General features: G+C 36.9%; 1 protein-coding gene across 1 annotated transcript in view; it reads right to left on the bottom strand.

Moving 5' to 3' along the window:
- Window positions 1-16,805, bottom strand: part of MAN1A2 (mannosidase alpha class 1A member 2) — a 179,183-nt gene that overhangs the window by 48,779 nt on the left and 113,599 nt on the right. The window contains exon 9 of the mRNA XM_043575954.1: window positions 13,712-13,718. Coding sequence (XP_043431889.1) covers window positions 13,712-13,718 — 7 coding nt within the window. The remainder of the gene's footprint in view (window positions 1-13,711; window positions 13,719-16,805) is intronic.

The raw sequence follows: 16,805 nt of genomic DNA, 5'->3' as shown, positions 1-16,805 counted from the left end.
AATGAAAGTGGAAAGAAAAACATACACTTCATGAAGCTCTCACTCAAATTGAGCTTGCAAATGAAACTCCAATGCAGTGCGCCTGGGGGCTCAGTCTTTAAGCATCTGACTTCAGCTTAGGTCATGATCTCATGGTTCATGAATTCGAGTCCTGCATCGGGTGAGCCCTGCTTCTCTTTCTCTCTCTCCCTGCCCCTCCTGGGATTCTCCCCCTCTCTCCGCCCCTTGCTCACTTGTGCCCCCGCCTCCTCAAAAACAAATAAAAAAACTCCAATGCACATAAGGAAAATGAGTTATGAAAGAATTCAACTATGTTAATAGAATTTACCATACCACGAAAAAGCAAATAATGCAGCTATCTTCTGAAAGCAATTATAAAATAAGTATATTTTAAAAGTATACTAAGAGAGGGGCACCTGGGTAGCTCAGGTGGTTAAGCCTCCAACTTCGGCTCAGGTCATTATCCACAGTTCAGGAGTTTGAGCCCCGTGTCCGGCTCTGTGCTGACAGCTAGGAGCCTGGAGCCTGCCTGGGGTTCTATTTTCCCTCTCTCTCTGCTCCTCCCCTGCTGGTGCTCTCTCTCTCTCAAAAATAAACACTAAAAGTTTTTTTTAAAAAAGTATACTAAGAGAAAGAAATTAATATATAAAGCCCAAACTGATCAATTTGCACTGAGGAGTTGGCAAATATATAAGATTTTAACACACCTATTTCAAAACAGATGAGAAAAAAAAGTTAAAAAAAAAGAAAAATGAAAAAAAAAATAGCTAATGAATCTGAAATGCCTTAAAGGAAATTAGACTCTCTGCTAAACTGTGAGCAACTTGACAAGAGACACTCGTTGGCTTAAGTTTCTTTATATATCCTATAGCACCTCACACGATTCTTACTTACAGAGTACTCAATGAGTAATTATTAAACAAATGGCTGACTTTCCATTTTCAAGTATTAAAAGATTTTCACAATTATAATAACTTGTCTTTAAGGTATTTTTTCTTTTTTCTTTTAAGGTATTTTTTCATTAAAAAAATGATTCCATCTTCAGTCTCTCACTTGTTTTCAGTTTAAGGAAACAAATAATTATGGGAGAAACAGTAATACCTAGCGTAACACCTAATACTTACAAATTCAACAAAAAAAGGTTTACAGAATGAATGCATTAACTACTTGAAGCCCTCATTCTTGCAAGTTTTACTAAAATTTGCAGGTATACAGTTTTAAACACCTTCCTAATTTCCCCCAACATGAAGATGTCTATAATTGTAGTATATTCAATATCTTACATGGAAAATCCACTGAAAATATAAGTTTAAAAAACTTAAAACACCTCATTCCTATGAATTATCAGAAATATGCAAAAAAAAACCCCTTTGTATTAAGATTTTCTTTTTGGAGTTTTTAACCTTCTGTAAACACATCTTTGCACTGAGAGCTTTTTAATTTTCTCACAGCTCACTGTCCAGATACAATATTTCAAACTACTCAGGGGACTGTAGTAAGAATGTATTTTGTAAAAATACCCAAATGCCCAAACTCCATTCCTCTCCTCTCTCTTTTTTTTAAATTTTTAATTAATTAATTAATTTTATTCTTTTTTTTTTTTCCAATATATGAAGTTTATTGTCAAATTGGTTTCCATACAACACCCAGTGCTCATCCCAAAAGGTGCCCTCCTCAATACCCATCACCCACCCTCCCCTCCCTCCCACCCCCCATCAACCCTCAGTTTGTTCTCAGTTTTTAACAGTCTCTTATGCTTTGGCTCTCTTCCACTCTAACCTCTTTTTTTTTTTTTCCTTTCCCTCCCCCATGGGTTTCTGTTAAGTTTCTCAGGATCCACATAAGAGTGAAACCATATGGTATCTGTCTTTCTCTGTATGGCTTATTTCACTTAGCATCACACTCTCCACTTCCATCCATGTTGCTACAAAGGGCCATATTTCATTCTTTCTCATTGCCACGTAGTACTCCATTGTGTATATAAACCACAATTTTTTAATCCATTCATCAGTTGATGGACATTTAGGCTCTTTCCATAATTTGGCTATTGTTGAGAGTGCTGCTATAAACATTGGGGTACAAGTGCCCCTATGCATCAGTACTCCTGTATCCCTTGGGTAAATTCCTAGTCCTCTCCTCTCTTAAAAGAGTTTGAACTTAAGGCTGCTGCTTGCTCCTTATTCCCCTACATTCTGGCTTTAGCTTCCCGCACAGAGCCGAAGCAAAATGGTACTCTACAAGTTAACAGCCACTTTTCAGTCCCAATACATCAAATAAAATTTACAAGTCAGAGAAGATGACTAAATCACACAAGGCAGAAATAAGGGAGAGAACAGAAGGCCCAAATTAACTAAAGGGAAGAAGAAATCAAGGAACCGATTTTAGAGTTACTAAGAAGGTAAAAACAACAGGACAGGAATCTGGCCACACTGTCAAGTTTCTGGCACAGGCCAGGCTATGTAAAGTGTGGGTAAAATAAGGAATCACAATGAGGAATAAGTTTTAAAGTAGAGACAATAAGCTCAATTTTGTACCTAGTGAGTTTAAGATACCCCCAAACAATCAGGAAACAAATATCCTGTACATGGGAGGTTTTAAGTTTAAAGCCCAAGAAAAATCAGTAATGAAATACTGACTTCTATCAGGAGGGGGGTGGAGGGACAATTTTTTCCGTAAAGGGCCGGATAATATACAGCCTCTGCTGCGTGCTCCTCTGTTTTGTTGTTGTTGTTGACGGTGATGATGACAGTTTAAACCCTTAAAAAACATCGAAAAAAGAAACCTATTTTTAATTTGTAGGCCGAACAAATGCAGGCCAGAGGGTAGCCTGACGCAGTTTGCCTATTGCTGATTCAGATTTCACTGATATATAGGACACAGTTCATCCTGTAAAAAGAGAGGAGGTCTGTGAGGCACAAATGGAAAGGATAAGAAGAATTCCTGGAAATATCAACATTTAAGAAGCTAGGTGAAAAAGAATATGAAACAAATTCCCATCCCTTTAAGCACACTGGCCTTGTGTGAATGTGGTAAAAAGTAACATCATGCTGGTTTCAAGTCCAACCCTCAACAGGCCTTACATGCTCCACTTCTTTTTATGGGACCTTGCTACTGTCAGGGAAAGATGCATGGTATAGCCCCTAATAGATGGTGAGAAACCCTAGGGAGCAGGGCTGTGTCTCCCCGGACGGGGCCGTGCTAGATCAGCCAGTCTTCAGCCAACCTGACTGCTCGCTGAGACACATGAGTAAGTCCAGACAAGACTGGCCTCTCAGCCAACCTGTAGATTTTGAAGAAATAAGAAAGTTTCAAGCCACTAAATTTAGAGTGGTTTGTTATACAGAAATAGCCAACTCACACACTGTCCTTTTTGGACCAGTCTACTGGCCCACATAAGAAATTGCTTTTAGTGGAGTGATAGAAAGCAGAGCCCAGAATGCAACGTATTAAGAAGTGAACAGAAGGCCAACAAGAAAAACCAACGAATACAAACATTTCTTCAAAAGGCTACGTCATGATAGGAAGAAGAGAGGTGGAGTGTTTGCTAGAAGGGGCTATGATAATGAAGAATCAAGGAAATAGAGACAAGGACTTCCCGGCAACTGAGAAAGGAACCAGGAGTGTAACACATGGTAAAATTAAAATGGGAACACCAAGAAAGAAAAGAGTTCAAGAGTTGAAAGAAGACATAATACAAAACACAGGTCAAAGGAAAATCCTACCCAGGACTGTCTGAGGCTAGAAAAACAGAGAAAAGCCCAGTGACTAAATGAGCTGAGAGGCAGAGATCTCCTACATAAGGATCTTTACTTTCACTTTGACTTAGGAAGCAAGGTCACCTGGGTGAAGGGAGGTAAAGCGTACGGTGACCAACTTTTTAAAAACTACCAGAATACTTCTGGGAATAACTGCAATTTTTGAAAACTAGAAGAATAGAGGGGCACCTGGGTGGCTCAGCCAGTTAGGTGTCCAACTTTGGCTCAGGTCACGATCTCACAGTTCGTGAGTTTGAGCCCTGTGTCAAGCTCTGTGCTAACAGCTTGGGAGCCTAGAGCTTGCTTCAGAGTCTGTGTCTCCCTCTCTCTCTCTGCATCTCCCCCTCTCTCTCTGCGTCTCTCAAGCTTGTGTGCCTTCTCTCTCTCAAAAATAAATAAACATTAAAAAAAATTTTTTTAAGACCTAGAAGAACAGAATGAGACATACAAGGGGCAATAGGGAACAAAGAAATGAATACCTTGAACAACAAGTTCATGATGAGGTTAGGCAATGGAACAATAGAAGTGTGCTTCACATCTTGTTCAGAGGGAAGATACAGTAATGATTAATTCTAAATGTCATTAGAAAAATACAAAAAATCAGGGTGCAAGTTAAAATTCAAGGGCAATTGTTAGAAAAGATGAAAATATATGTATGTTTTTGAAACCAGTAAAGAAAAAGACAATGAAACTAAAGACTTAAGGCAGCATAGGGAAGATATTTTAAGAATGTATAATAAATAGAAAAAACCCTAAATAAACAGAAACTGACTTAGAAAGACTTGTGTTTTGGACCCAGATGGAGTAACCAGTGACTGAGTTTACTCTGTAACCTAAAACAGCCAAAACCAATGGACATGTACATGAAATGATGGTTTTCAAGATACTGAGCATCAGGCAACAAAGGACGGTGATCTGTGAGATATGGAAAATAAACAAGGTGAGTCCCATGACTGCCCCAGATTACTGCCTCAAGAAAGTTTCCTGGCAGAAGCACAGGGAGAAGAAAATAACACAGTCCAGAAAGTCCAAGGCAGCCAGGGTTCCCAGACCAAGGTGCCAGAGAGGAGACCTGCACAGAAAGAGAAACTAGGTATCTGCAAAGGGTTCCCTTGAGTATCCAGCAGAGTACTGAGTAGCACACATATGTGAGGAAACTACCTGATACTGGGAGAAAATAGCACAAAAGGACTGTCTTGGGCTCACAAAGAGCCTACTGGTAATAATGCCTCTTCCCCTGAGCCAGACTAGAAAAATTCATACTTCATGGGGAATTAGACCAGAGAACACAGGAGGGGATAATTAGCCCTAGCACTGAGTGCAAGGCACCAGATTCCCCTAATAAATCATAAAATCAACACAGGAAAAGGTCCAATAGTTTCCAAGTAACTTAACTGTATCCCTGAACAAAACTCAAGACGATTTCTAGGAAAAGGAAACTATCTGGCACTCAAGCAAGGTAAAACTGACAATGTCTGACACCTAATCCAAGATTACCATGTATGCAAAGAAGCAGGAAAGAAACAACTCACAATGAGAATAAGGAACCAGTCAAAACTTTATCTAGAATTGACACAAATGGTACAGTGACCAGAGAAGAATATTAGAAGTTATTAGAACTGTGTTACCTATATCCAAATAGGCAAGTAGAGAGACAAGGAAAATATAAAAAGATCCAAAATGAATTTCTAAAGATGAAAACTACTGTGTTAGAGACAAACAAATACAGTGGAAGGGATTAAATACAGTGGAAGGAATCAGATAATACATACAAAAAGATCAGTGAACTTGAAGGCACTGCAACAGAAATTACTGAACATGAAACAAAAAAAAATTTTTTTAAACAGAAACAAGTATCAGTGAACTAAGTGGGTCACTACACAAATAATTAGACTCTCTGAAAGAGAGACACGACAGAAAAACTATTTGAAGAAATAATGGCCAAAATTTTTCCAAATTTGATAATAACTGTAAACTCACATGATAATGAAAACACAACATATCAGCATTTGTGGGATGCCACTAAAGCAGTACACAAGGGAAAATTAACAGCATGAAACCCTATTAGAAAAAAAAAAGGTTTCATATCAATGACTTCAGCTTCTACCTTAGAATCTAGAAAAGGAAAAGGAAATTAAACACAAAAGTAGGTTAAAAAAAAAGACAAATAATAAAGGTTGGGGTAAAAATCAGTGAAACAGAACCTACAGATTTTAAAAGGATAAGGGAGTATTATGAACAACTTTATGGCAATAAATTTTCAAAACTAGATGAAATGGACAAATTCTGATAGACCAAAATTACCAAAACTCACTCAAGAAGAAATAGATAATATGAACAACCTTCCATCTGTCAAAGAAATTGAAATTGTACTTAAAAACCTTCCCCCCAGAAAACTCCAGACTCGGATAGCTATGTTGGTGAATTCTATCAAACATTCAAGGAAACAACAATAAAACTGAGGAGGAGGGAATACTTCACAACTCACTCTGAGGCCAGCATGGTAATAGTACTAAAACCAGACAAAGACAAAAAAGAAACCTACAGAGGAATATCTCTCATTTAACAAATCAATTATAAGAAAATATTGAAAGGCTAATACATCATGAACATCTAGAATAAATACGTATGATTTATTCTAGAAATGCAGAGAAGGTTTAACATTCAAAATCAATTATGTGGGGTGCCTGGGTGGCTCAGTCAGTTAAGCATCTGACTTTGGCTCAGGTCATGATCTCGCGGTTCATGGGTTCAAGCCCTGCATCTGGCTCTGTGCTGACAGCTCAGACCTGGGAGAGAATCTCCCTCTCTCTACCCACCCCCCGCTCATGCTCTGTCTCTATCTCAAAAATAAACATTAAAAAAATAAGATAAATCAATGTGATTCACTCTATTCAATAAACCAAAGAAGAAAATAGATGCACACACAAAATATTTAAAATACATTCCTGATAAAAAAAATTTTAAGCAAACCAGGAAAAAGGAACTCCCTCAATATCACAAAGGGCATCTACAAAAAAAACCAAACCCTACCGTTAAAGACTGAATGCTTTCTCCCTAAGATTAGAAATCAAGCAAGGCCGCTCCCTTTCATCACTTTTCTTCAACACTTCCCTATGGGCTCTAGCAGGTGCAAAGGCCAAAAAAGAAATGAATTAAATTTAAATAAATGGCATTCATATTGGAAACAAAGATGTAAGCTATCTTTACGTAGAGATAATAAGGTCATCTATGAAGAAAATTCAATGGAATCTACAAAAAAGCTACTAGAACTAAATATTGAGGTTAGCAAGTTGCAGACACAAGATGAACATACTAAATCAATTTTATTTCCATATTTTAGCAACAAAATATAAGAAACTGGAATTTAAAGTATCATTTTTAACAGCATCAATAATATGAAACATCTACAGGTAAATCTGGTGAAACACATGAAAGACCTGTGCACAGAAAGCGACAGAATATTTGAGAGAAGTGGTGAAGAATACCTAAATAAATGTTGAGACTGATACAAGCTGTGCACAGGCCGGAAGATGTCAACTGTCAAACAGTGTTAAGATGTCGATTTCCCCCAAATGATTTCCCAATCAAAATACCAGCAGGGTTTTCTATAAATACTGACAAAGTGACGCTAAAATTAATATGGAAATGTAAAGGACTTAGATAACCAAGACAGTTTGGAGAAAGAAAAAACTCAGAGGGCTAATCCTACTTGATTTCAATACCCGTAATAAAGCTAGAGTAATCAAAACAGCATGGCATTGGCATAATAATACATAAATAGGCCATCAGAACAGAAAAGAATCCAAAAACTTATACCTATATGTACAACTGATTTCTGACAAAGGTGCAAAGCCAAAGCCAATGCAGTGGAGAAAAGACAGTCTTTTCAACAAATGGATGTATGGAATAATCAGACACCCACATGCAAAAGAGAAAAAAAAAAAAAGAACGAAAGAAAAAAAAAAAAGAACTTTGATACCTATATAAAAATCAACTGAAAGCAGATCACAGACCAAAATATAAAACCTAAAGCTCTGCAACTTTTAGAAGAAAACACAGGAGGAAATTTTGTGGCCTTGAGTTAGACAAAGATTTCTTAGATATGACACAAAAGAATAATTCATTAAAAAAGACTGATAAAATGGCACTTCATAATTGGAATATTTTTTCTTTAACATTGTTAAAGAATGAAAAGACAAGTCAAAGACTGAGAGAAAACATCCATTTACAAAATGGGCAACCGGAGAGGGGTCTGATCAGATAATTCACCAAAGAAGATAAATGGATGGGAAGTAGCTCATGAAAAAGACATCTCACTGGTGATTTGGGAAGTGTTAATCACCTATTACAGTGGCTAAAAGGAAAAGGCTGACCATGTCAAGTGCTGGTGCATGTGTGGAGGAACGCTGCTCATGGGAATGGAATATGGTACATCCACTTCAGAAAAGAGTTGGACAATTTTTACTAAGTTAAGCATACACACCTACCATTATGATACAAACATTCACTCCCAGGTCTTCACTCAACAAAAATGACAACGTACGTCAACATGAAGGCTTGTATGTCAATGCTCATAGCACTTTGTCTGTGATAACCCCAAAGTGGAAACAGCCCAAATGATCATCAACAGGTGAACGGAGAAACAAATCACGGTATTCTAGAAAGTAGAACTCTACTCAGAACTACTGATAAACACGGCATGGGCAAATCTCAAAATAATCATGCTCTGTGAAAGAAGCCAGACAAAAATAAAGCATACAAAGGATTCCATTTATACAAAGCTCTACAAATGCAAATGTATCTATGACGAAAGAAAGCAGATCAGCAGTTGCTTAAGGAAGAAGTGAGAAGGGGAGTGAAAGAAGAATCATAAAGGGGGATGAGGAAACCTTTAGAGGTGATAGATAGGTTCATTATTTTGATTGCAGTGATGATTCCATAGGTATATACTCATTTAAAAACTTACCAAACTGTACACTTTAAACATGTACCGTTTATTATATGTCAATGACACCTGTTTGTTTATTTAGAGCGGGCATGCAAGCAGGGGAGGGGCAGAGACGGAGAGAGAGAATCACAAGCAGGCTCTGCACTCTCAGTGCAGAGCCCAACGCAGGGCTAGATCTCACAAACTGTGAGATCATGACCTGAGCTGAAATCGAATCGGGACACTTAACTTACTGAGCCACCCAGGCTCCCTGACTCTACCTTAATAAAGCTGTTATTAAAAAAGCAAGTAAACAAAACAAAAAAGATACCTGAAATTAGTCCTATCAGTAATGCAACAAACTTAACTCCATTTAAAAAATACTGAGAATCACACTGGAATTCAAAAAAAATTTTTTTAAACCTCTATAAATACACCATAAAACTTTTTAATCAAGATATACCTAAATAAAATTGCTCAGGAAACTGAAAATAAGGAAATGGTCAAAAGTGAGTTGGGGATGGATAGGAGGTTTGTATAGAAGATTTGGAAGAGTAAGCAAGAGAAGTAAACTGATCAAAGAACTGTCAGAGGTACAAAAGATCCAGGTGGAATTGGAAATTATAAATTTATAGCAACTTCAACATAACTACAGATGATTTTCATCAGCAATGCTCAGCTGAGTCTACAAATGGGAAAGGTAGATGGCTGGGTTGATACAAGTTTTGGGATTTGAAGGACAGATAAAATAGAAGGTAAAGTACTCAAATACTCCCCCATTGGTTTGGATTCTATGCAGTCTAGGCTGGATACGAAAAGAAGCAACAGGTCACCAATCCTCTTGTCCAAATATTCAGGATCCTTGCTCCATTGTTTTGTTGCACCCAACCAGGTAAAACACTAGCCCAGTTGTCAGTCTGCTCTACTATTATCCCCAAATTCGCAACTTTCACCATGAATGAGAACCCCAACATTGCCTGTCAACTTTAGCGTGACTTCTTGATTACTGTTCTTTCCCAGTCCTTAAAGCAGGTATTTGAAATCTCTTCTTCAAAAGTCCCCTACAGCTCTACCTTCTGCCTACTCTCAGCATACAACCCTGCTTCCTAATTCACAGAAAAATATAGACCACTGATGGGGGAGAGAGGAAACCCTAAAAACGTATCTTTCAACTTGTTGCACCCCCAACTATCATTTTATCTGTTCGCTTTGCTTATTAAAGAGGAAGAAATACCCCTTCTCTACATACTCCATCTAGCTCTGGACCCTACCTACTTCTGCTTCCTTCTCAGGAATCCTCCCCCTCTTGGCTGGTTTTATCTATAATATCTACCCTTCAACTGAATTTAAATGTTTATTAACATCTTAAAACTGAATAATCTTTCTTGAAGATACTATACTCTTTGAGTTTGAAACCTATCAGATGTTTACTGAAAAAAAAAAGTGAAAAAAGAGAAATCATGGATGATGTCTAGATTTCTGGCTGGGCAAATGGGTGAACAATGGTGCTCTTCACTGAAATTGATAATACTGAAGGAGGAAATGATTTAAAGTAGAAGGAGTTTAAATTTGGGGCATGTGGAATTTGAGGCACTAGCTGGATATCCAAATAGATGTGACAAACAGACAATCAGGTATGTGGAAATCCCGAGAGACTGGGGATATACACTTGGGAGTTATCAATATATGAAACAGATTTGAGCCATGGGAGTTTGCAGGGAGTGATTAAAGAACACAAATGGTACGTTGGGGCATGACACTTACCCAAGAGTCATTCAAGTAACACATTGGGCATTTTCTATTTTGTCCTAGCCACCCACAAATATTTCTAGGCATGGTGTCATCTACAGAAAGGATTAACAAATGAGCAGGAAAGAAAACAAGATAACGGAGACATACAGGAATTAAAGGAGGTAAAATAACAGGGGAATTAGCAGAGAAAGGCAAAAGTCTTTGGTATCATGATTTAGGGGAGATGTTGTTTAGGTCTGTGAATTACTGCCAGGGTTTACAGATTTAGTTCTAAGTTACCAAGGCTCTAGGACAACAAAGAGGTTCTCTCCAGCTCTTCTAAGCTGTTGCTCTAGTTGAAGATTATATGCTTAATAAATGAATAAACAGCCGAAGCCTGAGATTCATGGTAACCTCAGAATTTATCACCCAGTAGTCTGACCTTGCTAAACCACTGAATCATGTCTTCCCAGGTGTCAAATCTGATGAACCATGTCACTCTCAGGTCCTTTGGAGATGTAGACATTGATAACACATCATAAAGCACTACTAAATATCAATGATTCGTACGATCTGCCTCAGCATGTTATTAAGTTAATGGCAGGTTTCTAACGGAACGTATTTTTTGAAGTTTTCTTATAGGAAATTCTAGAATAAAAGCTGATATTTGTATCATGTCATGGATTATGAGGCATTTTCAAACACAGTACCTCAAAAATATGACCTACATGATCATCCTATTAGAAAAGGATAATGAGAACAGATGAAGAAACAAAAAGCATGAAGAAGTTAAATAACTCATCTAAATTATTACAGTAAATTATTAAGCAGGAAAGCCAGGGTTAGTCTTCTAACTCATACCCATACTTGTTTTTTCCATGATTTTTAATTTAGTAGTATAAAACATACTGAATCTGTAATGAACAATTTCCTATATTTTCTTCCCTTTAGTCATTATATGGCATAGGCTAAGCCCTGTGCTTGGAAAGCCAGTGAGAAAACAAAGAGGAGAAAAGAGAAAAAAATACTAATAATGTGCCTTTAAATCTAGGTTCCTTACTATGTTCTTTTATATCTGTTGCCAAGTACTTTTCCTGAAGGTAATTACCAGTAATTATTCTCTGTGATTGCTATGTGCATGTCGCAGACACCACCATTACTCTAATTACAATACAGTCAGCCAAAGCTGGATTGTTAAATTTCAGTTCGATTCACTGTTTGTTTTGCAGACTATTTATAGATGTGACAGATGTATAGTGCTCAAAGACAATAATGGATTTGATACACTTTTCTGAAGCTGATATAAAATATACAAAAACATTAAAAGGAACAAATTGGACAATTTAGTGAAGACCACAGCTGCTAAAAGGATATTAGGATAGTTTCCCTAGGATTTTGAAGTCCCCTTGCTAAAATAACCAGTGAATTGTTCTTTCTGTAACATTCTCAAAATTAATAACTGCTATGTGTGAATATATTCTGAAGAAGTAATTTGAATTTATTGTGAGAAGAAAAGGAAGAATGAAATATTTTATTGCCATTTTTTAATTGTGACGAAATATATGTAACGTGAAAGTTGCCACTTTAATCATGCTTTAAGTGTACCATTCAGGAGCATTAATTACATTCACAATGTTGTACAGCTCTATTTCCAAAACTTTTTCATCATCCCAAAGAGAAACTCTGTACCTGTGGAGTAATAATTCCCACCTCCCCTTTCACCCAAGTCTCAACCACTAATCCACTTTCTGACTATGAACTTGACTGCTTTAGACTATTTGGTAAAGTGCAATCATACAGGACTTGTCCTTCTTGTGACTGGGCTTTTTCATTTATCACAATGCCTTCCAGGCTCATCTGTGTGGCAGCGTGTGGCAGCTCTTCATTCCTGTCACAGCCAAACGATGCTCCATTGTGTGCATGTGCCACAATGTGTTCGTTCATTCATCTGTTGGACACTTTGGGTGTTTCTACTTTGGCTACTGTGCATAACGGTTGTGTGAACGTTAGCATACAAGTATCTCAGTCCTTACTTTCAAACTTTGGGGTATATACTCAGGAGTTAAATTGCTGGATCACAGTGGGTTTTCTGTAGTTAACTTTTTGAGGAACTACCAAATTGTTTTTCACGGTGTACGTTCCCAGCAGCGATGTATAAGGATTCCAATTTCTCCCCACCTTTGCTTACACATATTTTCTGTCTTTTTGATGACAGCCATCATAGTAGGTATGAAGTGGAATCTCATAGTGCTTTTTTGACTTGCCTTTCCCTAATGACTAACGATAACGAGCATCTTTTTCACATGTTTATTTTCCACTTGCAGATCTTCTTTGGAGAAATGTCTATTCAAGTTCTTTGCCCATTTTTTAACCATCTTTTCGTTGCTGAGTTGTAGAAGTTCTTCATAAATTCTGGATATTAAACTCTTATCAGATATGTGATTTGCAAATATTTTCTCATATTCTGTGGGTTGTCTTCCACTGTCATGACAGTCCTTTGATGCACAAGTTTTTACTTTTAATACAATCCAATTTATCTACTACTTTTTCTTTTGTTGCTTCTGCTTCTGAAAAAAACCACTGCCAAATCCAAGGTCATAAAGATTTGTCCCTGTTTCCTCCTAAGAGTTTTATAATTTATTTCTTATTTTTAGGGTCTTTGATGCATTTTGAGCTAAGTTTTGTATATAAAGTAAGGGCCCAATTTCATTCTTTTTCATGTCATTACTCAATTTTCACAGTACTATTTAAGAGAAAAAGTTGTATTTTTAATAATTAAGATGCTGTGAATGCTATACTGTTCATCATTTTAAAGGCTGGCAATTCTCAGACAGTGAGTTATTTTTTTTCAGTATTCTAAGATTTTGATGTGGAAAATGACATCCTCTTTTTTATTTAAAAATGTTTGTGCACAGGGATGCCTGGGTGGCTCAGCTGGTTAAGCAGCCAACTCTTGATTTTGACTGAGGTCATGATCTCACAATTCATGAGTTTGAGCCCCGTGTTGGGCTTTGCGCTGACAACAGGGAGCCTGCTTGAGATTCCATCTCTCCCTCTCTCTCTGCCCCTTCCCCACACCTGCTCTCTCCACCTCTCTCAAAATAGATAATTAAACTTAAAAAAATATTTGTGGGGTGCCCAGGTGGCTCAGTCAGTTAAGTGTCCGACTTTAGCTCACATCATGATCTTGCAGTTCATGGGTTCAAGTCCCATGTTGGGCTCTGTGCTGACAGCTCAGAGCCTGGAGCCTGCTTCAGATTCTGTCTGTCTCTCTCTGCCCCTCCTCTGCTCCCACTCTCTCCCTCTCCCTCTCAAAAATAAATAAAACATCAAAAATAGATTTAAAAAATATTTGTGCACCGTGAAGGAAACCATCAACCAAATGAAAAGGCAACCTACTGAGTGGGAAGAAAATATCTGCTATCGATATACCTGGTGAGGGGTTGATATCCAAAATACATAAAGAACTCATACAACTCAATAACAAAAAAACAAAACAAATAACCCAATTAAAAAATGTGCAGAGTATCTGAAGAGACATTTTTCTAGAGAAGACATAAAGATGGCCAACAGGTACATGAAAAGATGCTCAACGTAACTAATTATCAAGGAAATGCACACCAAAACCATAATGAGATACTACCTTACATCTGTCAGAATGGCTATTATCAAAAAGTCAAGAAATAACAAGTGCTCATAAGGATGTGGAGAAAAGGGACCCCCTTGTGCATTGTTGGTAGGGATGTACATTGCTGTAGCCACTACAGAAAACAGTATGGAGGTTTCTCAAAAATTAAAAACAAAAACATTAATTCAAAAAGATGTACATACCTCTAAGTTCATTGTAGCATTATTTACAATAGCCAAGATATGGAAGCAACCTCAGTGTTTATCCATAGAAGAATAAATAAAGAAGATGTAGTGCATATATAATGGACTATTACTTGGCCACAAAAAAGAATAAGATCTTGCCGTCTGTGACAATATAGACAGACTTGGAGCGTATTATGCAAAGTGAAAGAAGTCATACAGAGAAAAAAAATACTGTATAATTTCACTTATATGTGGAATCTAAAAAAAACAAACAAAATTAAAGAAAAAGTGACTCACAGATACACAGAACTAGTGGTTGCCAGAAAGGGGGGGGGGGCCAATGGGAGAAACACGTGAAGGGGATTAAGATTTACAAACTTCCAGTTATAAAATAAACAAGTCGTGGAAATATGATGTATAGCATAGGGGAATACAGTCAGTAATATAGTAATAACTTTGTACAGAGACAGTAACTAGACCTATCAAGGTGATGATTTCATAATGTATAAAAACACAGAACCACTATGTGGTATACCTGAAACTAATATAATATTGTATGTCAACTATCAATCAATAAAAAAAAGGAACAACAGTGAAAAATAACCTGGTGGAAGCAACCCCAAAGTCATCAGCTGATGAATGGATAAACAACAGTGGTATATCCATAAAATGGGAGAATTATTCAGGCATTAAAAAATCCAAGTACTGATACAAGGTATAATATGGAAGAATCTTTAAAACATTTTGCTAAATCAAAGAGGCCAATCACAAAAGACCACACAGTATGTGGATGACATGAGAAGTCTAGAACAGACAAATCTAGAGAGACACAAGAATAGATTAGTAGTTGTTTAAAGCTGCGGAGAGTGGGGCGCCTGGGTGGCGCAGTCGGTTAAGTGTCCGACTTCAGCCAGGTCACGATCTCGCGGCCCGTGAGTTCGAGCCCCGCGTCGGGCTCTGGGCTGATGGCTCAGAGCCTGGAGCCTGTTTCCGATTCTGTGTCTCCCTCTCTCTCTGCCCCTCCCCCGTTCATGCTCTGTCTCTCTCTGTCCCAAAAATAAATAAACGTTGAAAGCTGCGGAGAGTGGGGAATAGGCAAATAGATGGGTGATAGCTAAATGGTACAGGATTCCTTTGGGGGTTAATGAAAATGTTCTAAAGTTGATGTTGAGGATGGTTATAAATACTAAAACCCATTCAACTGTATATTCTGAATGGGTAAATTATATGGCACATGTGCTGTTTCTCAATAAAGCTGCTTTAAAAAAATGTTTTTAATCTTACTTTAAAACTGATAGATGTCCATTATCAAATTTAGATTAATACAGATAAAAAGAAGAAAATAAAAACAAGCATTAAGGAAAAAACACAGATAACATATTTATCTAAGCCAAGTATTCTGTAACCTAACTTTTAATGGCTGCATAGTATATTATATCTGAAGGTACTACAATTTATTTAACTAAATCTCTTTCATAGGATGTTTAAAACTGCACTGTCCAATGCAACAGGCACTAGTCACAAGTAGCTATTTACTTAAATTAGCTAAAAGTAAATAAAATTTAAATGCAGCTCTACATCTGTACTAACATTTCCAGTGTTCAACAGCATATGCATTTAGTGACGCCTATACAGATAGCACAGATATAGAACATTTTTCTCATTACAGAAAGTTCTATTGGACAAGACTGGTTTAGAATGTTCCAAATTATTCATATTATAAAAAACTTCAAAGTTATTGCAAATAAACTTTATATATATATATGTGTGTGTGTGTGTGTGTGTGTATGTGTGTGTGTATATATACATATATATAGAAACATATATATGTATATATATATGTCCAAATTTCTTTGGAATAAATACCTAGAAATAAGTCACTGGTTCAAAGGGCATACAAATTTTTCAGTTTTTGAAGCTCTGGATACAGGGATATGCCCATTTCCTTTATTAATTTAATAGATAAAGAATAGTGTCTTCTGTTTAAAAGCTGCATTGGGAATCACTATGTTGTATACCTGAAACTAATCCAGTTGACCCTTGAACAACATGGGTTTAAACTGTGCAGGTCCATTTACATGCAGATTTTTTTTCAATACAGTATAGTACTGTAAATGTATTTACTATTCCTTGTGATATTCTTAATATTTTATGTAGCTTTACTTTAAGAATATAACACACAAAATTTGTGTTAATCAACTGTTTGTTATTGGTAAGGCTTTTCAGTCAACTACTAGGCTCCTGGTAGTTAAGTTTTGGGTGGGAGTCAAACTCCCACTTCCGACTGTGCCCCTAATCTCCACATTGTTCAAAGGTCAACCGTATAATATTGTATGTCAACTACACTTCAATAAAATAAATAAAATAAAAGCTGCATTGATTTATGGTGGTGGTGAAGCGGGAAGAGAGGGACAAAGATCTCTACAAATAGGACACCAAAGATGGTAGTGTTGCAAATTCTACTATAGAATTTATATAGTAAATTATATAGAATTTATATATATAGTACCAGTCTGTACAGAAAGAGGATGTTGTCACATTACATTGTCTCCATATACCACATATCTTCAGTAACA

This window comes from Prionailurus bengalensis, chromosome C1, assembly GCF_016509475.1.
Source record: "Prionailurus bengalensis isolate Pbe53 chromosome C1, Fcat_Pben_1.1_paternal_pri, whole genome shotgun sequence".
NCBI classification, from domain to species: domain Eukaryota; kingdom Metazoa; phylum Chordata; class Mammalia; order Carnivora; family Felidae; genus Prionailurus; species Prionailurus bengalensis.
Note: the sequence above shows the minus strand (reverse complement) of the source record. Positions and strands in the feature narration are given on the sequence as shown.